General features: G+C 23.8%; 5 protein-coding genes and 1 long non-coding RNA gene across 14 annotated transcripts in view; 3 read left to right on the forward strand and 3 right to left on the reverse strand.

Annotated features, from left to right (window-relative positions):
- LOC122720361 (synaptotagmin-5) overlaps positions 1-6,854 on the forward strand; it is a 116,808-nt gene extending 109,954 nt beyond the window's left edge. For 3 of the 4 annotated variants that reach the window (XM_043947011.1, XM_043947012.1, XM_043947013.1), the window contains 6 exons: positions 484-720; positions 1,108-1,203; positions 2,664-2,937; positions 3,435-3,668; positions 3,992-4,156; positions 6,361-6,854. In XM_043947011.1, coding sequence (XP_043802946.1) covers positions 484-720; positions 1,108-1,203; positions 2,664-2,937; positions 3,435-3,668; positions 3,992-4,156; positions 6,361-6,546 — 1,192 coding nt within the window. In that variant the 3' untranslated portion in view covers positions 6,547-6,854. The remainder of the gene's footprint in view (positions 1-483; positions 721-1,107; positions 1,204-2,663; positions 2,938-3,434; positions 3,669-3,991; positions 4,157-6,360) is intronic. The other variant, XM_043947014.1, reaches the window with a different exon arrangement.
- Positions 347-4,896, reverse strand: LOC122720363. Of its 2 annotated transcripts, XR_006347754.1 has the most exons (4): positions 4,817-4,884; positions 3,521-3,567; positions 1,091-1,207; positions 347-730 (listed from the first exon to the last, which is right to left on the reverse strand). It is a non-coding gene; the product is annotated as an uncharacterized LOC122720363 (long non-coding RNA). The 2 variants fall into 2 exon arrangements; XR_006347755.1 differs by lacking the exon at positions 3,521-3,567 and having other exon boundaries at positions 4,817-4,896.
- A 1,126-nt stretch (positions 6,855-7,980) lies between the features above and the next one.
- Positions 7,981-12,333, reverse strand: LOC122720412 (caseinolytic peptidase B protein homolog). Of its 2 annotated transcripts, XM_043947130.1 has the most exons (10): positions 11,769-12,333; positions 11,634-11,686; positions 11,385-11,574; positions 11,024-11,274; positions 10,854-10,944; positions 10,545-10,752; positions 10,300-10,432; positions 10,010-10,219; positions 9,642-9,939; positions 7,981-9,567 (listed from the first exon to the last, which is right to left on the reverse strand). In XM_043947130.1, the coding sequence occupies exons 1-10, from the start codon at positions 12,115-12,117 to the stop codon at positions 9,425-9,427; spliced, it is 1,926 nt and encodes a 641-aa protein (XP_043803065.1). In that variant the 5' UTR covers positions 12,118-12,333; the 3' UTR covers positions 7,981-9,424. The 2 variants fall into 2 exon arrangements, with proteins under 2 accessions (XP_043803065.1, XP_043803066.1); XM_043947131.1 differs by lacking the exons at positions 10,854-10,944; positions 11,024-11,274.
- A 728-nt stretch (positions 12,334-13,061) lies between these two features.
- On the forward strand, positions 13,062-21,393 carry LOC122720409 (97 kDa heat shock protein). Of its 2 annotated transcripts, XM_043947125.1 has the most exons (12): positions 13,062-13,396; positions 14,561-14,759; positions 15,185-15,541; positions 15,645-15,966; positions 16,043-16,298; positions 16,373-16,503; positions 16,575-16,846; positions 17,159-17,266; positions 18,553-18,678; positions 18,788-19,027; positions 19,104-19,394; positions 19,472-21,393. In XM_043947125.1, the coding sequence occupies exons 1-12, from the start codon at positions 13,281-13,283 to the stop codon at positions 19,655-19,657; spliced, it is 2,604 nt and encodes an 867-aa protein (XP_043803060.1). In that variant the 5' UTR covers positions 13,062-13,280; the 3' UTR covers positions 19,658-21,393. The 2 variants fall into 2 exon arrangements, with proteins under 2 accessions (XP_043803060.1, XP_043803061.1); XM_043947126.1 differs by lacking the exon at positions 17,159-17,266 and having other exon boundaries at positions 13,065-13,396.
- Positions 17,167-22,489, reverse strand: LOC122720411 (vacuolar ATPase assembly integral membrane protein VMA21 homolog). 3 transcript variants are annotated; one of them, XR_006347764.1, is made up of 5 exons: positions 22,421-22,489; positions 22,228-22,333; positions 21,407-21,569; positions 17,377-17,459; positions 17,167-17,305 (listed from the first exon to the last, which is right to left on the reverse strand). XR_006347764.1 is itself a non-coding variant. In XM_043947129.1 (4 exons), exons 1-3 carry the CDS (start codon positions 22,433-22,435, stop codon positions 21,430-21,432), a joined length of 261 nt encoding a protein of 86 aa, XP_043803064.1. In that variant the 5' UTR covers positions 22,436-22,489; the 3' UTR covers positions 17,284-17,459; positions 21,407-21,429. The 3 variants fall into 3 exon arrangements, 2 of the variants coding, with proteins under 2 accessions (XP_043803064.1, XP_043803063.1); XM_043947129.1 differs by having other exon boundaries at positions 17,284-17,459; XM_043947128.1 differs by lacking the exons at positions 17,167-17,305; positions 17,377-17,459 and having other exon boundaries at positions 21,374-21,569.
- Positions 22,490-24,642: 2,153 nt separating this feature from the next.
- Positions 24,643-26,475, forward strand: LOC122720410 (ragulator complex protein LAMTOR1). The gene is made up of 5 exons (XM_043947127.1): positions 24,643-24,866; positions 25,112-25,188; positions 25,334-25,423; positions 25,581-25,779; positions 25,884-26,475. The coding sequence occupies exons 1-5, from the start codon at positions 24,822-24,824 to the stop codon at positions 25,971-25,973; spliced, it is 501 nt and encodes a 166-aa protein (XP_043803062.1). The 5' UTR covers positions 24,643-24,821; the 3' UTR covers positions 25,974-26,475.
- The last annotated feature ends 532 nt before the right edge of the window (positions 26,476-27,007 follow it).

Raw genomic sequence — 27,007 nt, forward strand, 5'->3', positions numbered from 1 at the left:
TGAGCTTTCATCAAATCATTCATGAAGATTTTATTAATTGCTCAGGAATTGTTCTGGCATGGTGGATTACAGAACTTTACTATAACTTATAATTTGGCAAAGTGATTCTTATGAAAGTTTTACAAATTCTTTGAAAAATAATTGAACTTTATTATCATAAAACAGTTAAACAAAAAAATAATAAAATAAATATAAAAAGGAAAAATATCAGAAAAGATATTAAATGAAAGATATTAATCGTTATTATCACAATTAAATTTTGTTATCACATGGATTATCAGAGATATTTCAAATCCAAAATATAATTATTGTTCCTTCATATTTTATCACAATATATTAAAAACATTAACAGTCATTTAAAAATACATTTCATTAATCATTGATTAAAAATCATTCATTGTACTATTATATTATTTCTAATTTTGTTAATTTGTAATAGAAAAAAATTGAAATGCACCTTGCACTCGATTCCTAAACGCACAGATCGCCATCACCTGGTCGTACCGCATCACTAGATGCACGCTGTGGAAGTCCAGCCAGTTGTTCCGGAAGTCTTGTGAGCAGTAATGCATCACCATCTCAGAGCTCTCTGTCGTCTTTGGCAACAGGTGTGAGCTCTTCTTGTGGTGGTTCCTCGATAAACGTTACCCACGGAGCTTCCAGATCAGCTGGCCGAAGTCTTTCACCCCTTCTTATTCCACCATCACGCATTATCGGAAGGTGAGGCATTCTTCATCATTTCGTTATCCATATAAAAATCGTTACTATTAATATTTGATAGTAAAATTTTTAAGAATTGCTTTTGCAAATATTTTTTGCAAATGGATATTGTGAGAGTGATTGTCTAAGAGAATAATTTCCACTTTTGATGCAATATATGATGAAAGATAAATCTTAAGAAATATTTATTCTTAAATATATCTTAACATTTCTAAAAAACATATATCATTTAAATGAAATATAATCATAAAAAGTCATTTAATAACTGATAAATGAAGAAAAAATTTTTGTTTTGCGATCATTTCTCATATTTTCATTCGAATATTTATCGCACGGATTATTTTTAATCTTTAATTCTTGAATGTAATACCTTTTTTTGTGTAACAGTGACGGTGGACCACCTCCTCCAGCTTCACCATTGGGTTCTATACAACCTGATCTCTACCAACGAAGAGATGGCCCTATTTATCTCAAAGCTCGAGGGTACCTGCAATATTTTTTCATTTAATATATATTTTACTCGTAAATATTCGTTTATTTCTTTTATCTTAATTCAACGAGTCATCGGTTAATAATAAAATTTCTTAAATATTTAAAAGATTTTATTGACTTAATGAGTTAATCAAATTTAAATATATAATTAATACATAATGATTGTGATCAAATACAATTCTTACAATATTAAAGTATTGTACTATTTTAAATATTTACTTTTTTTTCTTATCTCAATGTAAGTCACAGATATCAATAAGAAAATCTATTGAATATTCAAAGAGTCTTACTAACTTTATCGGTCAATAAAATTTACATAAAATCGTGTAAGAAAAAAATCAGACACGATTACTTGAATATCAGAAAAAAGCAATATTTTGTTTATCTCAATTCTTATATCAAATTTAGAAAATAAAAATTATTTCAAATTGATAAAAATTTTAAAAGTATGTATTGATTTAATAACAATTTTATTTTACATTTTTTATTTTCTCTTTAACAAAATTTTTGAAACATATATGCTAATATCATGTTACATTTTTCGAGAAATCATTTTTGAAGAAAACAATCATGATCACAATCATAATATTTTATTCTATACGATAATATAGATTCTTATCTCTGCGTTTTATTATTTATCATTCATGTTTAATACATATTTTCGATCGAACGTAACTTTGGTTTACTTCGAAGAGATATTATTCGATGACCTACATGTCGATCCATTTCCTCCTTGTACACGCATCTAAAAGGATTGAATTACTGGATATATGGTAATTGGATACGAAAGCCATCCATTTTATTTGATCAGATTTTTAAACGCGCAGATGATTAATCTTTCGATTAATAAAAAAGAATACATTTTGTATTTCCTACGTCTATTAATTGAAATATGAAATACACGTATAATTAAGTAATGTGTACACATAGATTCGCATTTATTATGAAATATACGGTTGAACGTACACAATGATCAAACGAAAATAACCGCTTGATTTAACAGTGTAATTATTACATAACATTATCAATTCGAGATAGAAAAAGGAAAAAAACATACAATTTGTTTTATTTGATTTTATCTGTTAAAATTGCTCTTTCATCAAATGAAATTTTTTATCATTTCTGTTGAAATGATGATGCGATAAGTCTTATAAGTGGGAATAAAAGAACATTTAAATAAACTAGACAAAAAATATAATAATAGACCAATTTTTTGTATTATATTATATTGTATTGTATTAGAAAAATGAATGAAATTCTATTATATAAAAGAAGTTATATTATTCGAAAAATTATTTGTATTATGATTATGTATATATATTAATTTATAATTGAAATTAAGATATATAAAAAAAAAAGCTTTTCTACTATCGAAACATTATTGAATGTTATGTTCATTATAATATCAATAGGAAATCGACTAACGTGTATTGTGTTGATTGTAATTTCAGAAATGGAAAGAGTTTAGGCCGACTGCATTTGCGATTCAAATACGACTTCGATCGATCAGATTTGCATGTACACCTAATCGAAGCGCACGATCTGGCTGGAAGTGATCAAGGAGGATTCAACGATCCTTACGTGAAATTGATGCTCAATCCTGAAGTAGATTCGAGGAAACGACAAACACAGATATACCGTAACGAATCGAATCCGTTCTTCGATCAACAATTCAAATTCCCTGTCAGTAACGACGAACTTCAGGACAGGACTTTAGTTTTACAGGCAATCAATACAAATATTATTACTGTATCGTTAATTTTTCTCTCTTTCTTTTTTTTGTTCGTGTATCTTTTCATAAACAAAATTCAAAATTTTTAATGATTGATTTTTTAATTAATTTTATTTTATTTATATTTTTCTTTTATTTTTTAATTGTTATATAAAAATTGTTATTATATACTTTTATATGAGATTCTGTTCAAAATGAAATTTTTAATGATTATTTTATTTTATTTATTTAATTAAATAATTTTTTATCGAATATAATCTTATCGAATATAGAATAAATATAGAATAAATATGTAAATAAATATTAAAATTTCTTATCGACGAAAATTTTCGATATATTTAATAAGAATTATTTTAAAAAATAATGTCTTATTAATTATATTAATGTTTATTATGACATGAATTATAAATATTTGTTAAGTTATATGTAAAAAGAAATAATTATTTTTTCAATGTTAAAAAAAATAGAATTATTCTAACCTATTTAATAGGTGCTCGATTACGATCGTTTCTCTAGAAACGATATAGTCGGATCTGTAAAAGTACCACTACATATTTTACGATTGGATTCACCTACCTCGACCGAAGAAGTTTGGGGAGAGATTGAACGCGAACGAAAGCCACCTGAACAAATTCAAGAAGTTCTATTATCCCTTTCTTATCTTCCAAGCGCCGAACGATTAACAGTTCAAATTTTGAAAGCGAGAAATCTATTTCCACCGCAGGTAATGATAATTAATTTTCAATTTGCACAACTTTATTTACCTATACATATGTTTTAATAATCATCGAAAGAATATTCATTTTAGTTTTTCAATTTTTTTCATTAATATTTAATAGTTAATTTTGATTTGCATGACTTGATTGAAAAAAGTAAGGTTATATTACCGGTTAATAATTTCGTATAATTCCGATTAATAATTTTTGTTTTTTTTTGATTTATTTGTTTTTCTTCCAAATGAAAATTGATATTTATCCTTTTGTATAATAAAGAAAACATTTATAAACATATTAATTACAAGTTTTACAATTTATTTGTACTTCACAGGACAAAGAAACTTTAGATTCGTTCGTGAAAGTAAATCTTCTTTGCGGCGAAAAGAGAGTGAAAAAAAAGAAAACCGCTGTAAGAAAAGCTACGACAAGTCCCGTTTGGAACGAGGCGATGTCTTTTAATGTTCCTGCCAACTATCTCGCATCATCAGCTATCGAGGTAAATACACATATATGTTTCTATAATATTTTTTTTTTTCTTTATAATAATCATAATATCATGCAAATCGACTGTATATGATAAGTATTTCAAAATATTTCATGCGAGAAAATGAAAATCAATTTTCATTGAAAAATGTGATTTAACTTGTTTTTTTCTTTTTAAAAGTATAATATTTCTTTTTACACTTGTTATTTTTCTATATTCTATATTCTATTGTAAGACAAAATATCAAATCAAATTATCAAACTGAAATAAATGAAAAGTAATAGAAAATAAATGAAATAATAGAAAAAAAATAATAAAATTAATTTCTTGTTACATTAATTATTAAATTAAATTTAATTGGTCGTAATTTTTACATAAATCATTCTCATTGTTAGGAAATATCACTTTCGTATCACATATAATTAACCTTAAAATAGTTTTTAATATTAAATTCAAAATAAAAATTTCGTTTTCTATATAATCAAATTATAATAATTTTATGCTTTTAAAATATTATTTCAATTAACGATTCATGAATTGTGAATAAATAACAAAATTCTACAGAGATGAACATGCGAGACATATTATATGGTAATAAGAAAGAAAAATCAAATTTTCATTAGTATAAGAAAAATTTAATTTTCAAATTTTATATCGTTGAATACAGCTCACCATTTTTTTCGCTTTTTCTCACTTGTTGAAAATTATTCAGAAAATTAGAATAGATATCACATTAGAATCGAATATATATAATACATAAAAAAAAGAACTTTCGATGCCATTTCTATGATACGCGATATAATATGTATCGCAACTTGAGAACACGCAATTTGTCGAGTGTAAACGAATTTTATCGATTGCAAGTTATCGATTTGCGAGAATCGCCTACAAAACTTCGTAACAATTTTGAAGGAACCAGTTCTACGGAATTGAAGGTTGATTGAAACACCGATTATTTGTCTACATAAATTTTTAACGAGATTTATTAAGCAAAATTTTAAAAGAATAGTATGAATTTGAATTAAAATCCTTAAAATTTCATAAAATTATTAAATTTATATAAAAAGAAATAATAAAGGAAAAAATTTTAAGAAAATCTTTGAAATTTCGTTTCATAACCTCAATGTTTATTACCAAATAATAACTTCAAAAATAAAGATTGCAAATATAATACATAAATATATCTTATTGAATGAAAAATTTAATTCTGCAGAATCATAACGATGTTAAATTTTTTACATTTTATCTTCACGTTAATAAAAAAAAGCAAAATGTGTTCGTTGCTAAAAATTTATATACATTGAAATCGCGTGTTTGCATGTGAATCATGGAATATCGTTTGCGATCGAATGTTTTATCTTTTTAAAAATTCATCTTAGATTAAAAAACGAAAAAGATATTAATGACAATTTTTATAGTAAAACGACAGAACTGTATATTGGTGAATAAATTTTGTGAATATCCTCAAATAAAATATTGACATGAAATAAATGAAGATCCACAGTAGTTTGCAAATGTTCTAAATCGATCCATCTTAAAAGAATCGATCCATCTCGTCATGAAACAAAAATTTCTAATTGATTATAATAAAATAAAATTTCAAAATGTTTCATATAATTATATTTTATCTAATATATAAAATTTTTTAAAGTTTGTGAATACATGAATACAATTAAATAGTATCTATATATCTATACATATGAAAAAAATATTTCAACTTTCTATTTTTTTCTTTTCTTTTAGTTATTTATTTTATTCTTCCTTTTCTCTTTATTTTATTACAAGTTTGCAAAACATCTCTTGAATTATGATTCTTTATTTGTTTGAATGAAATTCAACTTTTTATTAAAAACATTAATTTAATGATAGAGGAGAAATTAAAAAAAATATATTCAAAAATAATCAAATACAATTCTAGTTTCGATATTAAAATATATGAATAAAAAATGATCACTATAAATTTTATATCAGATGAAAACTTATTATCGTAATTAATAGAAAAGTCATATATTTAGACAGATTAAATAGATTAAACTTACTAATCAGATTGTAAAATTCTACATATATTAATGTTTAATTAAAAAATTTTCTAGTTATAAAAATTAAAATCTCTTTATATAATCTATATAAAAAATATTTTTATTATAAAAAAAATGTAAAAATTAAGCATAGTAAACGAAAATTAACAAAATTATTAAAATAAAATTTTTTGCAAGGTATGTGTGATGGACTCGAGCAATGAATTTATCGGAGGAAACGTGATTGTTGGTTCCTGTATCGTTGGTCCTGCCACAGGAGTCATTCGTGGAGTGGAAGGAAGTGGAAGTCAAGGAAGAGAACATTGGCTTCACATGACTCAATCGCCAAGGAAAACCATCGATATGTGGCATACATTGCATTAAAAAAAAAAAAAAAAAAAAAAAAAAAAAGAAAAAGAATTATTAATCGATGTTTTATTCGTCATATATTGTTTTCCAAAGAAACAAAACCTGATCATGTGAAAATGTTATGAATGCATTTCTTTTTTTTTTTTCTTTTTTTTGTTTCTTTTTTTTGTTGTTTTGTCGGATTATAGAAGAAGGATACAATTAGACAACATAATATACATAATCGGTATATGGTATATGTGAACAACAATAGTGTTATATATGTGAATATTTTTATGAATATATTCAAAATCACTAACAAATAAAGAAATCGCGAAAAAACATCATCGCTATCCATTTCAGCGATTTATAAGAATCCCTGAATCCTCGTGAACTGTTAATTTTGCTATTACCAAATTTCTTCTAAGTTTTTCTAACCTTCAATTATTTATTCGATTTATTTATCTAGACAAAAAGATATTATAACAAAATATTTCATTTATTTATTTAAAAGTGTTGCACCAAATAAAAAATATTTTGAAAAAAAGTGAAAGAGAATTTGCCTACAAAGAAGGAGACAATCGTTTCATGTATACATTATATACGTATATACACTATATACACATACATGTATTTATAAATCATTTATTTCTACTGGCAGCTAAATGTACCTAAATATCAGAAAGATAATTATTCTATTTGCGATGACAAATATACGTGATAGTAGATAATCATATTTGAAACAAAAATTTTTCGTTACAGAATATATCATGATACTAATGATACTAATTCAAATTATAAAAACATTAGTGATAGAAAAAAAGAAAATATGAAAAAAAATAAATAATGTGGGTAATGATGTTTTAATATGTGATTTTTATTAAAGTCTGAAACTATTGCAAAAATGAGATATATATGTACTTCCTAGGCCTAAATTTGTACTATGCAACAAAACTGACCTCAGAGAAGTACAAGGCATGCATCATGCATATTATATAGTTTACATAATTAAAAGCCTAATGAAAACGATTCTCCTTCGATAAATACATATAGTCTAACCGCGTTATTGTTATTAATGTCATAATTATTTATGAATACATAAGCAGCAACAAAAAATGCAAAATGAAAGTTACATGATATTATATAACATTTGTTCAGATATGGATATAAACGCATAAACGTTTTGCAAATAATAAAACGTATACAGATATATCATATCCGATACCATTGATACCATCTTTCGATACCATTGAATAATAGAATATACAATTCTTGACTTATTAAATTCTTTTTTCACATTTTTGCTAAGGCATAGAACGCTATTGAAGAATAAAAAGAAGAATAATATATAATAATAAAATAGGAAGAAATCAAATTTTGTGTAAATTAAAATAACGAAGTCTGATTTATATGAATGAAAAAGAAGAAATAAAAATCAAATGAAAATATGAACATTTCCGACCAAAGTTTATCATATCATATATACTGATAATTTTGAAAATTCCAGAGCTTAGATCTATTTAATGTTAATTTTAAAAAAAAAGAGTTCGATTAAGGAACCTGCCGTATTAATAAATATTTTAGATTCATACTCGTGTACTACAGCGATTAAATGTTTTTGATTCGTTAGCTGAGAAAAGTGTTACCTGATGAAAAGAAAAAATAAAAATTATATGTTGATTATCATTAAGTATAATATAAGTATAAATATATGTTATATAAAAATATAATGATATATAACTACGTGAAACGTAACAATTGGAAAAATAGAGAGAAAGTTTGATGGGAAGAAACGCTTAATTAACTAGCGTGGTCCGAATCGTACGCTTAACTTATACTTAACAGTATTTCTATTATACATATATATTCCGCGTGTCTTCGATGATACGTAGTATTTATATTAAAAGGTATATATATATATATATAAAGATGTTCTTATATGTATACTATTGTCTTAAAACAATCATTTTGGGTGTCTAATACAGTACACGCTTTTAACATTCCAACATACTTGTAATAGTTGTGACGATACGTAATGACTATATAAATTTCGTGTTTCTGCATTCACTATAAATAACGAAACATTCTGTAAACACCATATTTGTATCGTATTTCTACCACAAATTTTCATGCGCCGATTTCAAAAATGATCTCATACATACATTAATTAATTCAGCTACTTTTTACATAAATAGACACCCTGTTGTTGGACCTGAATTTGCCTTGCATAATATGATTAAACTAAACGGAAACGTTTTATCTATTTCTAATGATTGATCTATTTATAATGATAGCAGTGGGACTATGATTATTGTACAAATACATAATTGAAGAATGAAATGAAATTTAAGATATTATGAGATGATCGAAACAAAGCAAAGAAACAAATACATAATTGAAAAATAAGATGAAATTTAAGGTATTAAGATGATTGATAAGCAAGGCAGAGAAATAGTTTCCACAACTGGTTTTCTGAATATTTTGTCTTGTCTTATTAAAGAATGTACAATGTATCTTAAATGTGAAGTGTAATCAATATTTTCTTGTAATGTATCCTCATAATTCAATTTAAAATAAAGAATTACTTATTTCCGTCAGATTATATATTTCATATCATTTATTTTATTATTTTTATTATTATGTATACAAAGAAAAAAAAATAGAATGTAATTTAAAAGAAATTTTAAACATTTGTAAGAATAGTATACATCTTATGGTTTTTATTTACATTTTGTTTTGTCACGGATTTCAAATTATGCCATATTATTAAATTTATATTACTATTACAAATATTATTTCTTTTCTACAATAAATAATACAAAATATTTCAAATTTTTTATTTATATATACCATGAGATCAAACTATAATATATTTTCTGCATTTGATGAAATTATAGGTCTATTTAAAATAATATTAAAATGCAGAATTCAGATTTTTTGTTAAATTATCTGTTGAAAGATCAACAAAATCTTTTGCACCTTTGCGTCGTATTGATAACGCAATACTTGCACCATTTTTATACCATTTGACTTTCACCAATACACAACATCCTATTTCTATATAAAATATAATACTTTATTATAATTTGAAAATTAATTTATTTCATGGTTTAATAAATAAATTCACATACCAAGTTGGCCTCGTTCATGTGCCGCAGCTAATTGATTAACAACACGTCTTTCCACTTCATACTTAATAGAACGTGCTCCATAATGAGTATCATATCCTTCAGCCAATAATGATAAAACTTCTCTATTCCATTTCAATTCTATTTTATGTCTTTTCTTTGCACGATCTGCCCAAGCTTCCAATTCTTTAGCAACTAATTTTATAAGTTCAGATTGAGAAAATGGTAAAAAATATACAATCTCATTTATTCTGCCTAAAAATTCATCTCTACCAAAATGTGTTTTCAATATTGGTCTTACCTATAAAATAAAAGATTTATGATTAATTTTTAGTTTTTAAAAAATATTTTATAAAGAAATTAATATGTACCACTTCATCTTTAAATTTACGAGATATTTCAATTTGTTCAGAATCCTCTTCTACATCACAATTTATATCCTGTTTTTTCTCAACACGTTGAGCTTCTTCTCTAAGTTGTACTGCATGATCAGCAATTACTTCGCTTGCTAAATTAGATGTCATTACAAAAATTGCATTTTTACATTCGATTGTTTTACCTTTACCATCGGTAAGTCTTCCCTAAAAAAGTTCAAATTTTTATTTTAATACAATATTTTTAAATATCCAGTGTATAAAATATTTTCCAAAAATAACCATACTTCATCAAACAATTGTAACAAGACAGTAAGTACATCAGGATGAGCTTTATCAACTTCATCAAATAATACAACAGCATTTGGACATTTTCTTAAAAGTTTTGTTAATTGTCCACCATCATCATGGCCTACATATCTAATTAATGTAATGAAATAAAATAATATTTAAATATTTTTATTATATAAATAAAAATATATATTATATTATATGATATAAATAAAGATATGATATACATAATGATATATACCCTGGTGGTGCACCAATCAATTTAGCAACTTCATGTTTTTCTTGATATTCAGACATATCCAATCGAATAAATCCTTCCTGTTTATTTTTATGAATATATGCAGCCAGTTGTTTAGCCAGTTCAGTTTTTCCAATTCCTGATGAACCCAAAAAAAGAAATACTAGAGGATGTTTTTCATCTATCCATCCATTTTCTTTTCTTCTAATAGCTGCAATTATAAAAAAAAATATAATAAAAATATTATAATAAAAAGTATTACAAAATATGTTTTTGTATTATCAATTAATAATTTTATAAAAAAAATATTACTAGATGCAACAATAGATATTGCTCCAGCTTGTCCAACAATGTATTGTTTTAAACGTTGCTCTAATGGAAACCTACGACGTTCTTCTATTTCCTGTTTACAATATCAGGTAAAAACATAGATCAAAAATAGCACTAAATACAAATCAAAGCTTGATTTTAATCATATGTACTTTTTCCTTCATTATTTCATCATATTTTATAGCACGTTTTATAAGCATTTCTTTGAGTTCTCCATCTTTAGCATATTCTACTGCTCGATGTCCTGATTCATTTTTCATTGTTGGATCAGCTCCTGCTTCTAATAAAGCTTGTACACAAGCCTTAGAATCTGCTAATACAGCATAATGTAATGGAGTAAAACCTTTAAATGTAGCTCTACTATTCAAATGATCACAAAATTCTTCCTCTCTTATCATAAGTACTAAAAAGTTGTAAAATTATGCAATACCTTGTAAAATATTAATTTGTAAAAATAAACAAATACTTATTATATTTTTAATAAATTATAATTTAGATTTTAATTTTTTATACCATCCAAAGTATGTAATCCTTTTTCTATAGCACTTCCATAGACATTAATAAATTCATCTTGAGCATTAACATCAGCACCATACTTTAATAAAAGTTTAACAACTTCTGGTTGTGAATTAATAGCAGCAAGATGTAATGCTGTCCAACCCAATAAATGACGTATATTTATATCAATGCCTTCTTTTATAATCTATAAAGAAATATTTTGATAATTATTAATATAATAGTAAAATGATTTCTTATACTTACACTTTTTAATTCTGGAATGTTACCATATTTTACAGCCCGAAAAAACTGTTTATCTATTAAAAAATAAATGAGAATTAGAAATGAATGTTTTATATAATAATTATATTTTAATTATTAATTCATAATAAAAGATACCTCTATAATTTTTTGCTTCACAAAGAGTTATAGTTATACCAATACCACTTAATAGAAATCCCAATTTTTTACTACTTTTTTCATAATTAATATTATATTTATTCGATAATATTTTTATTCTTGTTAATAAAGGATGGATTTCCTTGGATTTAAGCATATCCAAAAATCTATATAATGGATAAATATATTTTTCAAATTTCCAATGAAATTGGGCATAACCTCTACTATTTTGATACAGTATGGCTTTTATTTTATTTGTTATTTTTACATTTGTATTGCTTATTAAAATTGTTGAATATTTAGCCTCTTTTATAATCGAATAAAATCGTAAATTACACAAACGTGACATTTTATATATGTAGATTTTATAGACTAATATGCTTAAACCATATGATTTTATCTTATACGATTAACATATCTAATACTTATTACTAATACACAGACATATAAATTCATTGAATAACTGCCAATAGTTAGTAATCATGCAATAACACAATTTGTGTTATATTTATGTTTTTAATAGTTTTATTTTGAGATTATATACTTAAAATGACGCTTTTGTATATTAGGGAATACATCACGTAATAAACATTTTAAGAAACTGCATTGACACAAGATACTAATGAAGTTCTTTTATTTTAATCATATAAATATAATCATATAAGTAACAATTTAAATATTTATAAGCTATATTTAATACATATGTAAAATATAAAAAAATAAAAATATAATTATATTAAAAATTATTTTTTAACGTTGTGTGTGTATATATATATATATATATATATATATATATACGTATATATATAATATATATATATACATATACACATATATTAAATCTATATATAATCCTAATATAATATAATACTGTAAATATTTATAAAATTACATTTTTTTAACATTTATAATTATGATATTTCAAAATTTGTTTCATGACGGACATATTGTAATGCAAACCAATCATACCCATGTCCAAAGTGTGCTATATATAAATTCAAAAAATTTGAGAAAGTGATATGCAGAGATAAAAAAACATAATAGATCAATTTTTTTTAATGAATTCTTTATTTATAGATATAATAATTTCTAATCTTCTTTCTTGCAAAATATGTAATATATCAATTTATTACTCTCGATCCTTCGAGAAACAAAACTAACGATGTCCAAAAGGAAGATTCCAATGGCGCATAATTCCAGAATGTTCCAGAACAACCATCTGACCAATAGGAATCGTATACTGCAGCGCCATGATTGGTGAATTTGCAGCAGAAGTTAGCAGAAAGAAGTAATCACAGTTACCGTGCGAAGGGCATTTCATTCAGACTATTGCGTGAGTGAAGAGCAAGAATTCAGAGAACTTGTGAATTCAGCGTATACAATAAGTACTAACGCGTATTCTAAACAATTATTAATCATTTATACATCCTTTTCGAGAATCGGCATTTAACATTTGATTTAAACACGATAGTTTATTCAATATCATAAAGAAAACGTACTAGTCTATCAGCCATGGCTGCTATGTCCGTGATCGGAATTGACTTCGGTAACGAAAGTTGTTATGTGGCTGTAGCACGCGCAGGAGGCATTGAAACCATAGCTAATGATTATAGTCTTCGAAGTACACCGTAAGTTTTTTTTATTATAATAATCATTTTTTAATATTTCTCTTTTTTAAAAAGATACCGGTATGCACCGGTAACTTTAGGTATTCTTATATTACTATTACTATAGTTCTTTTCGCGGACATTTACGTAAAAATATAAAAACAATTTAAAAATAGTATATAATTGAATTTTATACAAATAGTATATAAAATTAAAAAGACGTTATTTGATCATAGCCATTTATATTCAAATTGTTTTATCTATTTAAATATATCGTTTACTTTTATATGACTAAGATGTACAAAAAAGTCCATAGTTATGATCCATGAGTTTTTTTTTTTTTTTTCGAAATTGGTATAGTCATATAAAATGGAATCGATTTACGTCATTAATGTAATAGACAAAGATACAAGATTATTACTATTAGGAATAATCTCTACTGTATAGTAAGCTCTATAGTAAAATATAGAAAATATTTGATTTCAATTTACCAAAATTATTTAAGCATTATATTATATATTTATATATATTACTTGTTTTAGATTGAATATATTTGATAATTATATATAAATAAATGTCAAAATTTGTTTTGTTTGTTATATCTTTTTATTTATTAATAAAATATCAAAAATATAAAAATTTTTAAATATTAAAGTATAACAATTAAATATTTTAATTATTAATCATATTAAGATAATTTTAATTTTAGTTTTAAAATTTTAAGAAAATTTATTATTATATATATATGTATCATTTTAATAAAATTATTTTTTATATATAAAAAAATTAGTATGCTTTTATATGATATAATATTCTAAAAATTTTTATTTTAATATTATTTTATTATATGTTATTTTTATGAAATTTTAATGTTAATGTTAAAAATTAAATATTATCAAAAATTTTATATCATAATTTTTTAATCTTATTTCTTTAAATATTTTATTAAATATTTTTCTAAGTATTTCAGATAATGTTAAATTTATAATTTTATATTTTTACTATATATATTTTCAATATAATAAAAAATATGATAAAAAGTAAATATATAGTTATTTCTAAAATATTCAGATTATTCTAGAAATAATTTATATTGTGATATATACAGAATATATGTTTGATGTAATATTTATAAAATATGAAATTTTATTTAAATAAATTGGAATTAATAGACAAATATTTTAGATCATGTGTAGCATTCAGTGGAAAAAATCGAATTCTTGGTGTGGCAGCCAAAAATCAAATGGTAACCAATATGAAAAATACCATTCATGGATTTAAAAGATTATTGGGTAGAAAATATAATGACCCACAAGTACAAAGAGAGCTTCAGATGTTACCTTTTAAGGTAACTCATCAGTCAGATGGAAGTATTGGTATACATGTAAGTTCTTTTCATTAAGAAAATTAACTTTTTTTTATTATATTAATAAATTATAATGTATTTATATTATATTAATAATTAAATTATAAAACAATTGAAGAAGGAAATATTTACATGTGTTATTTTGTAAAATATTATATAAAATGTAATCATAATAAATATATTTTTAAAAACAATAAAATTTTTTAAATATTATATATATTTCATGTGATTTAATATTAACTAGATTCAATCTGGGCATTGTGCCAGATTTCTCACATTTGTGGGAGACTCATATCTTATTTATATCTCTTTAGAGTAGTTAAAACATGATGAATCACATTGTGTGTAATTTGTGCAATAAAAATAATAATGATAAAAGTAATTATTAATACTAATTATTAAATAAGTATGATATTTTGATTATAATTATTTCTAAATTTTAGGTACAATATTTAGGAGAAGAACACATTTTTTCACCTGAACAAATAACTGCAATGTTATTCACAAAATTAAAAGATATATCTGAGACTGCTCTTCAGACCATTGTTAATGACTGTGTTATTTCTGTTCCTTCATATTTCACACAAGCTGAACGTCAGGCATTGCTTGATGCTGCACGAATTGCTGGTTTAAATGTTCTTAGATTATTTAATGAAACAACAGCTACTGCTTTATGCTATGGCATCTATAAACAAGATTTACCAGCACCTGAAACACCTCCAAGAAATGTAGTTTTTGTTGATTGTGGATATGCAAGCTTACAAGTGAGCATTTGTGCATTTCACAAAGGAAAATTGAAGGTAATTAATAATTAATAATATTAATTTAATAATAATAACATATTTGTAAAAAAGCAATTAAAAAATAATTTCAAACATAAATATTATTAAATTTTATTTATAGATGATAGCAAGTACTGCTGATAGTCAATTAGGTGGAAGGAATATAGATTCTATTTTAGCAGAACACTTTTGTAAAGAATTTCAGTCACGTTATAATATTGATCCACACACCAATCCACGTGCATATATAAGACTATTAGGAGAAGTAGAAAAATTGAAAAAACAAATGTCCGCCAATTCAACAACACTTCCTCTTAATATTGAATGTTTTATGGATGAAAAAGATGTACATGGCGAAATGAAACGAGCAGATATGGAAGCGATGTGTGCACACTTATTTAAACGCGTTGAATCAACTTTACGTCAATGTCTTGAAGATTCTAGTACGTTTTATTTCTTGATACACTTTGATTTAAAACATGTATCAATTATATTCTAATTTACAATGTTTTTTTATAGAATTAAAATTAGAAGATATTCATTCAGTTGAATTAGCAGGAGGTTTTAGTCGTGTTCCTGCTATTAAACGATTAGTTGAAGAAGTTTTTGGTCGTACTGTATCTACAACATTAAATCAAGATGAAGCAGTTGCTCGAGGATGTGCACTTCAATGTGCAATGTTGAGTCCTGCCGTCAGAGTTCGTGATTTTTCAGTGACCGATATTCAACCATATCCATTAAAATTAACATGGGATCCTACTCAAGGCGAAGAAGGGTATTTTAATTAATATATTATATATAATATTTCATATTTAAAAAAAATATATTTTTTTGATTTTCATATTTTAGTGAAATGGAAATTTTTGGACACAATCATCCTGTACCATTTTCAAAAACGTTAACATTTTATCGATCAAATCCATTTACACTCACTGCCAGCTATTCTGTACCACCATCATCATATCCTCAAACTCATATTGGTATGCATTTGTTTCTATTTTCTTAATAAGTAAATAAGTATTTTTTTTTATAGCTGATAGTATTTTTATAGGTACATACACAATAAAAAATGTAAAACCAACGCCGGAAGGAGAGCTATCAAAAGTTAAAGTAAAAGTAAGAGTGAACTTGAATGGCATTCTTACTGTTGTTTCGGCATCATTAATTGAAAAACGTGAACTCACACAACAAGAAAAAGAAGAAGAGGAAAAACAACAACAACAACATCAGCAACAACAAAATAATATGGATATTGATCAGCAACAAGATAAAAAAGATAAACCTGATCAAGAAGCACAAGCAAATGAACCACCAGCACCTGAGGTATATATATTTATTATATTTCATTTTTTATTCAAACTTTATTATTGCTTAAAATTATTTTCAATTAGCTTATATGTAATATTTTAACATACTTATAAAATTATTAGCTATATTTGTTTAACATTATTTAAGTAACTAGTAATGCTAGAATTACTAAAATCATATTTAAAAATAAAATTTATGGCAAAAATGATAGAATTAAGAAAAATTTATTTTTCTTAAAGATTAACTTTTAAACTTTTGTAGAAATATAGTATTCATAATATGCTTTGAGTGTCTGATGCATGATTATGTGAGTTTGTTGTGGTTTAGGTGAGCATGGATAAAACGCGACGGAACTCAGATGCTGATGATGGTGGAAGAGGTGCGAGGGGTTCTGCCCCTTCCTACTCCTCCAGGATTCTCTCTTGGCTCAGCTCGGTACGCGACACACTATCATTACTTGGACCCATATGTTAACTGAAACATGTGCAATAATTTATGACTTTTGCTTAAATTGTTTTATTATTATAAATTATAATGATAATTACGTGAATAGCTTTTCGTGTGTAAAAATGGCATAAATTTGTTTCTTTCATCGTGTCAGCATCATCAATTATCTGTTATATGATCACTGCAATCATAAAATTTAAAATATCCTGCATGATATAAGAATCGCGTATTATATATTTTATATTTATTTACTATTTTGAAAAATTTTTTTATTAATCATATTTTATCACATTAAGAAAATTAAAATCTGAAAATTTTAAGTTTATTATTTAATTTAAAGCTTGTAATAAATTGTATTTGTTCTTGTATTTTATTTATAGTATTTCGAATATTGTAACTTAATCAAATTTTATTTATGTGTGCTTATAAAGTATAAATTGTTCATGAATTAGAAATTTCCTACATATTGTAGTTTCTTTAGTGCATGACATTTAGTTATGTTTAAAGTTTCAAAATCTGTGTCGATTTCTTCTGCAAACTCGGTTAATAAAATACATATGAACGACATATGAACGAAAGTAATATTATTAGAATATTTAATTTAATAAGATAGAAATTAATATTTTTGTATTTATAAATATAAACATGCCTAATATAATTTCATGTAATGTATATGGGTCCAAGATACAGCTGTGTCACGCCGTGCTGTCTGTCTTTGCTCAATTATTCCTTTCACTGGGTCGCAGAAGGAAAAGAGACAGTAATATTTAATAATGCAATAATCTTTAATAAATTGCTAAAATTGTGAAGGCAGGCAATGCGGTTCGGTTTTCAATTCGTACAATATTTTGAATTGTAACAGTCATCTTTATATTAAGTATATATTATTTGACATATTTTGAATTTAAAGTAAAACGAATTGAAAATTACTCGCATAAGAATAATGCCCCTCTTTGTCCTCTGCTCATTTCTATCATCACCTGATTTCCAGCTTATGTGTGTCTTTCTTTAAAATGTTTAGTTATTATAATGACATTGTTATATTTATTTTATCTATTTTAATTATAAGTTAATACATTATTATTAAAGTATTAAAAATTAAATTATGTTTAAAAAATTTTAAAAATATTAGATGAGAAAATTAATATAGAATGTTCATTAAGATATATATTTTCTTAATGATTATAACAATATAAATAAATTTCAATAAATTTTATTGCAGAAATAATTAAACAGGTAAAACTATTTCATATCAATATTATATTATTTTTCAGAGCGATGATAAAAATGATGAAAATAAAGGTAAAAAGAAAGTTCCTATTCGTACTATTGATTTACCAGTAGAAATGCGTGAATATGGACTTTCTCAACGTGATTTTGATGCCGCAGTAGAAAAAGAAGTAAGTTCATGTTTACTTACTACAAAATGTTACAATATAATTTTTAATAAGATTTGTTTTAATTTGTTTTCTCTCTCTCTCTTTTTTTTTTTTTTTTTTTTTTTTATAGGCCAAAATGATCGCTGAAGATAAACAAGAAAAAGAACGTGTAGACGCGCGTAATGCATTAGAAGAATATGTTTACGATCTTCGTGCTAAATTATCAGAAGAGGATCAATTATCTACATTTGTTACGGAAATAGATAAAGAAGCACTTTGTCGTACATTAGATGAAACTGAAAATTGGTTGTACGAAGAAGGTGAGGATTGTCAGCGACAAATTTATTCAGAACGATTAACACGTCTTAAGGTAAGTTACATTGCTTTCATATTAAATATTATTAAATATTTTCTGTTCAAAATCAAAAATTATTTTCTTTTATTAGTCACAAGGTGAACCAATTAAAGAAAGACGAGTAGAATTTGAAGGTCGAGGTCATGCACTAGATGATTTATCAGCAGCTTTACAACTTGCTAAAAAAGGAGTAGATCTCATTAGAGCATCCAGTGGAAAAGATGATAAATATTCTCATTTAACAGAAGAAGAAGTAAAGAAAGTTGAGAAAGCAGTACATGAAAAATGGACATGGTTGGAAGAAAAACGCGTACTTCTTGCCAGTACACCTCGCACACAACAACCACCAGTTACTGTAGCACAAATTCGTGGAGAAAAATTGGTATATAAAATATATATATATATAATTTTATATGGAAGTAATAAATTATTATTTACACATTTTTTTATGTTTCATAGACATTGGATAGTATTGTACTACCAATTTTAAATAAACCAAAACCTAAGATTGAACCACCAAAAGAAGAAAAATCTAAAGATAAAACTGGTGAAGATCATCAAAAAAATCAAAATAACCAAGGTGATGGCCATATTCAGACTAATCAGCAACAACAACCCCAAGAAGAAAAAATGGATGTTGAGTAACAATCATCCTATTTTATGTGTTTTAATGCTATTAAATCTATCACGATTAAAATATCGAAAATTATGTCATCACATAAATCATTTTTATCATGTCACAAAAGCGCCTGATATATTTTTAGTTAGCACATGTGATTGATTGTTTTTTCTCTTCTTCTCCTATCACAATCATCGATGTGATAAGTTTATGTATTTATGATGGACTGTATCATTAATTTAAGTATATTGAAATCTGAAGAATTTTTATTATAAATCATTAAGAAAAGGACATGTGTATGTTTTAATATAGTAATTTATGTAAGACTATTTCTTTCAAATAAATTATAATAAGTTAAGATTGACGTGAAATTCAAGATATGATTTTTTAAAATTGTTTCATTAATAGTACATTTGTTACATTTTTGAAAATTAACCATTTAAATTAAAAGAGCATGACATTTACAACAATCTTATTTCAATTTCAAGAAGTTATAAATATCTTATAATTCAATTAAAAAATTCTTCAATTTTTAATATGCTTTTAGAAAAGTGTAACAAAATTTATCAGTGGAGTACTCTAAAGAGTTTCCTGATTTCATTGCCAGTAGAAAGATTTAATACATTGTTACTTATAATATATAGGACAAATATTAAGTTAGAGCTAATAACTAAATTAAAATGTGAAGTAGTTAATATCGCTGGCGATCTTATGTATTTAATACAATAAGTATTCATTCCAACACTTTTTTAGGCCGACAGCGAAATATTCTGTCATATAAACTTTTGTTGCATTTACAATACTTAAATAAATTAATATTTCATTAATGAAGTTTATTAAGCTTGTTCTAGGATTTGCTAAAGCTTCGTGTGTTTAAAAGAGCTGCTAACCTAAATCGTGTACAATTTATGATACTTTAATATTATCGAAGCTTTGATGACATGAAATTTCTAAAAATGAAAAATTATAGTTAGGTATATTGTACATAATTAATAGTTTTTCATAAAAGTAAAAAATATTTTCTCGTTTGATCTGTGTTTCAATTAATTTGATATCTTTTTTTGCAATTCTTGCAAAGATATTATTTTATCTAGAATACTATTCTTCTTCATTGGTACTACTAAAAAAAATCAGTGGTATATTGTTATGTTGTATTATATTAATTACAAATTCATTTTGTTATTTATTCTTTCTTGAAGATAAAAAAATACATGGCTTCTATTCAGTATCATTAGGGGCGGATTTGTACTAAACTTTTGTAATAGTCGTTTGTATTTCTTAATTTTTTTTTAAAAATTCATATATCAATATATTTTCTACATAGCTATCAAAATTATCTGCCTAGAGAATTATAAATTCGCTCCTGATCTAGTACTGTGATCATAAAGTGCACTATAATTAATTTATCCATCTGATGTGATGTATTGAGGCACTATAAATTATAAAATGTACTACAAGATTTCTCAAATATAAAAGTAAAATATGTATAATGGAATTATATTCCATGTAGATGTATGTATATTGCAAGTTTGTGCTGTACAATATGCAAATATTGTGTGGGAATGCCATTGCTTTTTTTATTTAGTAATTATGTTTAATTAATACAAGTATAGATAAACCTTCCCTTTGCACAATTCACAGTATTCAATAAAAAAAACAAAATATCAACAAAGAAGTAAGCGATTGCAGAATGTAATGCAATATAATGTAACATTTTTTTCCGATAATTATACACGAATAAATATGTTATCTAGAAAGTGTATTTAATTACATACATATTTCAAACAAGAAAAAATGATTAATCTCGTTTTGTTTGTGTCTTTGATTGATCATCAAAATATGCACGATATATAAAAGATCCTAGAGCCACGTGTAATACGAGAATCGCAACAGCAGCTGAATATACGTTACTTGGCACATGATTAAGCCCCAATAAACCTAAAATGTATAAAATATATTTCAATACATTTAAAATTACCCATCTTATATTGAAATCAGATTCGTAAAAAAATATAATATTAACACATAATATAATAATCAAAATTATTTATAATTTAGTATACTCAATAATTTATATATACAGTGAAGAATGAAAGTTTTTATTCATTATTTTACAAATAAATTCACAATATATATAATGGGTTATATATTAAATAAAAAAAATTATTTTTAAAATTTAAAAAATTTTTTTTTTTTTTTTAGTTAAATTTCAGATTTTAGAACTAGAAAAAAGATTCTAAATATTAAAAATTCAAAAAATACTGAGAGTTGATTTCATTTCCTCAAAGAGATTCTGATTGATAAAAAAATTGTACAATTCATTATTTATACTTATTATTAGAATATATTAATATTCTATTATATTTTACATAAAATTTTCATTAACATTAGAATTTCTGTTATTTTTTTTAAGTTAGTGTATAAAAAATTTTGTTCTTCACTATATAAAGCATGAAATATTGGCTATTAGATTAGAAATTTTAAAAATTTTTACAGATAATATTTATGTAAATATATATTCTTTAACATTTTTTCTAAAAAAATTATAATTTCTATATTTGCTAAATATCAAACATAATATTGTTTGCTTTCATACCATCAAAAATAAAAATCTTGCTAGTAAAAAATGACAATACAGGTAAGGCTATTATCACTACACAGTGGAATAATACTGTTTTAAAAACTTGTAATTCTGGTAATTCCTGAAAATAAAATTATGTATTAAAAACATTATTTAAATATATATAAATGTACATCATAATAAATTAAAATGATAGTAATGAACATACCTTGATATTTGCCATGATATAAATCTAATTTATTACTTCTAACTCCAAATTTTATTTAATGAAATTCAACTATGATACAAATTTAACAAAATTAAATGACATATACATATAATATTATCATTATATTATTAATGTAGAAGAATATAATTTGATATTTATGTAAAGTATAAATTGCAGAAGAAATTACATAAAAAATTGTAAAATCATTCTTCTTTTTTATTTATGCACTCTGTTTTATTGAGGAACATATATACAATTTTACATAGAGTATGTATAATCTACATATAGAGTTATGTAGATTATGTAATTTCGTATAGCAAAAAGTTAAATTGATTTCTAATTTTAATGAATAACAATGCAATAAATTCGTATATTCCTTATGTTTCAAATTGTCAGGTTATGTTATTCAATATTACATAGACAAAATATAGAATAGACTTACATTTTATGGAATTTTAATATGACATGATCTGAATTATCGATTGTACAAAAAAAATTATAAATCACTATTATTATATTAATAATTATATTATATTAATAATTGAAATTCAAATTTAAAATTTATATTAATAATTATTAAAGTTAATATATAAGTTATATAAGTTATATAAAGTTATATAAATTATTTTTTTTATATATTTTACATATATAAATTAATTTTAAATTGCAATTAATATTGCAACGAGTTTATTTTTGAGAAATTAGTTGATGCATACATTATTGCGGATATCTACATATAAATAAAATTTTATGTAATAATAACAATTTCTTTTTGCAAATATTTCGAAAAAGTCGATCGAAAGTTATATGTATAAAAATATTCAATATTTTAAAATCATCGAAATTGGAAACAATATAGCTTTTATATAATTTCACTTTTCAGATATTTCATTATGAATATATTAACACCATATATAACAATTTATAAAAAATATATATATATATATATATATAAAAGAAATATGTATAAAACATATATATATTCAATAAATTGAATAGATTTTTTTTAAATCTATTAAATCCTAAGATTTTTTTAATAGGTTAAATAAAGAAGAGAAAAAATGATCGCAATTGTCTCTTGAGCATATAAATTTTATAAAGCAATGATGATCAAGAACAAATGAGAAAGATAGAGAGAATAGGATAAAATTAGGGAATCAATGTCATTTCTAAAATATCGTAGATGAAACAGAATAGGCAAAAATAATAAGTAGTAGGAAAAAGATAAAATAAGAATTGTCACTGCCATTTTTTAAGTTATAAAAATATTTTTCACAATAAAGTAGAATAACAATTGAAAATCAATACCATTTCTTGAATACTTTGAAAAGAATCTTTTAGAATCTAGTCTATAGCACTTTTTTTTTCTTTTATTTTTTAATTCTTATCTTTATGCTTTTCGAAATGTGTTTTATAAATGCGACATTTATAAATGGCGTATGATCATAGACAAGATATGGAATATCAATTGAACACACTTTTATCATTTTTTTTTTAAAATTACAATATGTTTTTAAAATAATCTTTAAAATAATAATCTTTTAAGGTAATTAAGGTAATTAAAATAATAAATAAAAAATATATTACTTTGGTAGATTTACAATGTATCTTTAAAATGATGATCTCGTAAAACAAAATATACTTTGATATATGACAAATTTTTTTGTCTATTCTTATGTATAAAATATATATTTCATGTACATTTATAAAGTATTTTGTAACAGAATATTTTTTTCTTTTTCTTATTTATAATTTTATATTAAAATTTAATTACAATTCTAAATATTATTAATGTTATAATGTTATTTTATTAAACCGAATCAATAATGTTAAATATAATATTAAAAATAAAGAATCTGTGCTCAACACATAAAAACACACAAAATAAAAAGTGAATTAAATATATATTAAATATATATTAGATCATTAGATCTATTTAGATCTATTTTATATCTTGTCTATCGTCTATTGTCGATTATGTCAATTTTTATATTCGATTATATCAAAGATTTTTATATTTATTTAATTTCTTTTCATCCCAGTAGTATTATTATTTTATTCGATTCGATAATATCAAATCGATAATATCAAATTTGACACATAATGGTAATCGAGGCTACGTTGTCCCAGGACTATATGTTACAAAAATGCATTGAATAAGAAATCTATTCTGTATCTAATCCGTGGGTGCACATTCATACCTTTTCGTTAACATTTTCGTATCTAGTTGAAAAAGATTGTCACACTTCGCAATATATTTTATTTATGGACAGTAACTGAAGCGCAATATCGGCATTAGAGCTGATTCATTTAATTGTTTACAGGAATGAAGATTAAAAGTAATACGTTGTAGTAATACGTGTCACTGACGAAAAAAAGTATTAGTAATTAATTTTTAAGTATGGGATGTTGTTACAGTTTCTGTAAAGAAGACAGCGGTCCACAGGTAATAAATCATATTATTGCAATCATATGAAATGTTTTGAAATCTTGATTTATCAGAAGTTAGATATATAAAAGAATACAATTTTTATCACAATTTCGCTTAATCAAATATAATATAAAATAATTAATATTCTTATATAATTTATATGAAAATTTATATAAAAATTTAATCAAACTTAAATAAAAAAATGCATTTTTGATTTTAAATTATTTAATATAATTTCTCTGTTTATTTATTTTTTATAGAGTGGAGAAGTAAATGAAAGGACACATTTGTTAGTAGATCCTGTTAGTAATAACACAAATATACCTAGAGTACATAGGTATGTTAAATTTTATATATAAAATATAAAATATATAAAATATATAAATAATAAAAAAAATATATATAATATTAGAAATATATATATATATATATATTATAACATTAGAAAGGAATTATGAAATTTTTTTGTTTTTTTTTCTTAGTGATGATTATGTTAACCAATATGCAAGTTCAGTACCCAAAAAAACAGATGAACAAAGTGCATTAAATAGAATTTTACATGAAACAGCTGCGTAAGTATTTGTTTACTTTTCTAGATTTATATGTTTATGTTATTTTTTTTATATAATTATTATTATATTATATTATTTTATACAATATATTATTTTATACAATATGATTAAAAATGAATTTATTATTATTAAAAATAATTAAAAAATTTAATTTCAGTAATGTGATAGATGTTGGAGCATTAGATTCGCACAATTTAGAACAGCATGAATATATGGATAGGTCACGTGCATATTCAAAACGTATAGAAGCTGGAGGTATTAAAGTCCCTGATAGTACATCTTGTCTACTTAAAGATGTCCCTGCTCCAGAAAAAATATTAGCAGCAGATCCTCTTGCAGCTGGAGATCATGGGCTGGTAAATATATATATAATATTTTTGTATTATTATATGTTTAATGTTTACAATGTATTGAATAATTAATTTATTTAAATTTACTTAAATTTAAATTTTATTCACAGATTACAGAAATGCTCAATAAGGCTGTGACAGCATTAGAAGATGTAAATGTTGAACATAAGGAAGATTTAGTAGTTCCTTTCTTATCGTGATCTTTTGGCATTTCCTCAGCAAGATTATATCCTGCTTGAGTGAAATCATTGTACTATGTGACATTAAAAAACATGTCTTTTCAAAATCAATTTTCAATAAGTTAATCTGAATTTACTTCAGATTTTACTTGAATATGAATATTGATTATGCATTATAATATGGTGTATTATAAATGAAAATACAGGTACTATTTCTTAATAACATGTTAAAGTGGCTTGACAATTTCTGAATATACGAAATTGTTTTAAAATGTTATAAATTAAGATATTTCCAAATGACCAGTTTTTAATGAAAGAGCTGAATTTGGTAGTGCTTTTCCATAACTTATATATAATACTGTAAAAAGTTAAAACACTGTTATTAGTCTTTGCTAAGGTATATATCAAGAAACAATATAAAAAGGCTATTTTGTCATAATTTAATAAATGCAATTTATTTATAAATTTATCATTTTTCGTATTGAAATTGCAAAAATTAAATTTTATTGAATCAATAAATATTTTTTTTAAATTTTATCTCAATACTGAAAACATTTCTAACATAAATATGATAATATATGATAAAGATAAAATGTAGATTCAATAACAATCAATATTCATAAATGACTGAAATATTTACATTATTTATATTATAAATTGTATATTTTAATTATATTCACATTTTGTTTTTTTATACTATATAAATTTTGTCTCCTTTCTTATTTCATCTTTATTATATTGTTGCAAGATGTGTTTGTATAATGTCTCAAACAATCAAATTCCTAACTCAAACATAAATTTGTGATATTTATATAAATTAATGCTATTATTAATGTTATATTTTCTAATCATTATCACTCTTCTTATATATATTTTCTTTCTCACAAACAAAATTTGTTAATTTTATATTTTATTAAATGTATAATAATTGTTATTTCACTTATGATTCTTTATTCATTTATATGCGTTAAATAAATGATAAATTGCAAAATGATATATTATTTATGAATAACAATTACTTTGAATAAAAATAATTATAATCAGTAGTAAACAAT

Source organism: Apis laboriosa, unplaced genomic scaffold, assembly GCF_014066325.1.
Source record: "Apis laboriosa isolate Shangri-la unplaced genomic scaffold, ASM1406632v1 scaffold12_cov154, whole genome shotgun sequence".
Lineage (NCBI taxonomy): Eukaryota > Metazoa > Arthropoda > Insecta > Hymenoptera > Apidae > Apis > Apis laboriosa.

Excerpts from the sequence above, each read along its gene's own strand:
- LOC122720412 (XM_043947130.1), bottom strand. The coding sequence starts at position 12,117 with ATGTCACGTTTGTGTAATTTACGATTTTATTCGATTATAAAAGAGGCT. Across the intron at positions 11,575-11,633 it reads ACATTCCAGAATTAAAAAGT|ATTATAAAAGAAGGCATTGA; the intron begins GTAAGTATAAGA and ends ATTTCTTTATAG. Across the intron at positions 9,940-10,009 it reads GTAAATTTAAAGATGAAGTG|GTAAGACCAATATTGAAAAC; the intron begins GTACATATTAAT and ends TTTATTTTATAG.
- LOC122720409 (XM_043947125.1), top strand. The coding sequence starts at position 13,281 with ATGGCTGCTATGTCCGTGATCGGAATTGACTTCGGTAACGAAAGTTGT. Across the intron at positions 16,847-17,158 it reads ATGAACCACCAGCACCTGAG|GTGAGCATGGATAAAACGCG; the intron begins GTATATATATTT and ends GTTGTGGTTTAG. Across the intron at positions 17,267-18,552 it reads TTCTCTCTTGGCTCAGCTCG|AGCGATGATAAAAATGATGA; the intron begins GTACGCGACACA and ends ATTATTTTTCAG.
- LOC122720411 (XM_043947129.1), bottom strand. Across the intron at positions 21,570-22,227 it reads CAAGATTTTTATTTTTGATG|GTTTATTGGGGCTTAATCAT; the intron begins GTATGAAAGCAA and ends TATACATTTTAG.
- LOC122720410 (XM_043947127.1), top strand. The coding sequence starts at position 24,822 with ATGGGATGTTGTTACAGTTTCTGTAAAGAAGACAGCGGTCCACAG. Across the intron at positions 24,867-25,111 it reads AAGAAGACAGCGGTCCACAG|AGTGGAGAAGTAAATGAAAG; the intron begins GTAATAAATCAT and ends TATTTTTTATAG. Across the intron at positions 25,189-25,333 it reads AATATACCTAGAGTACATAG|TGATGATTATGTTAACCAAT; the intron begins GTATGTTAAATT and ends TTTTTTTCTTAG.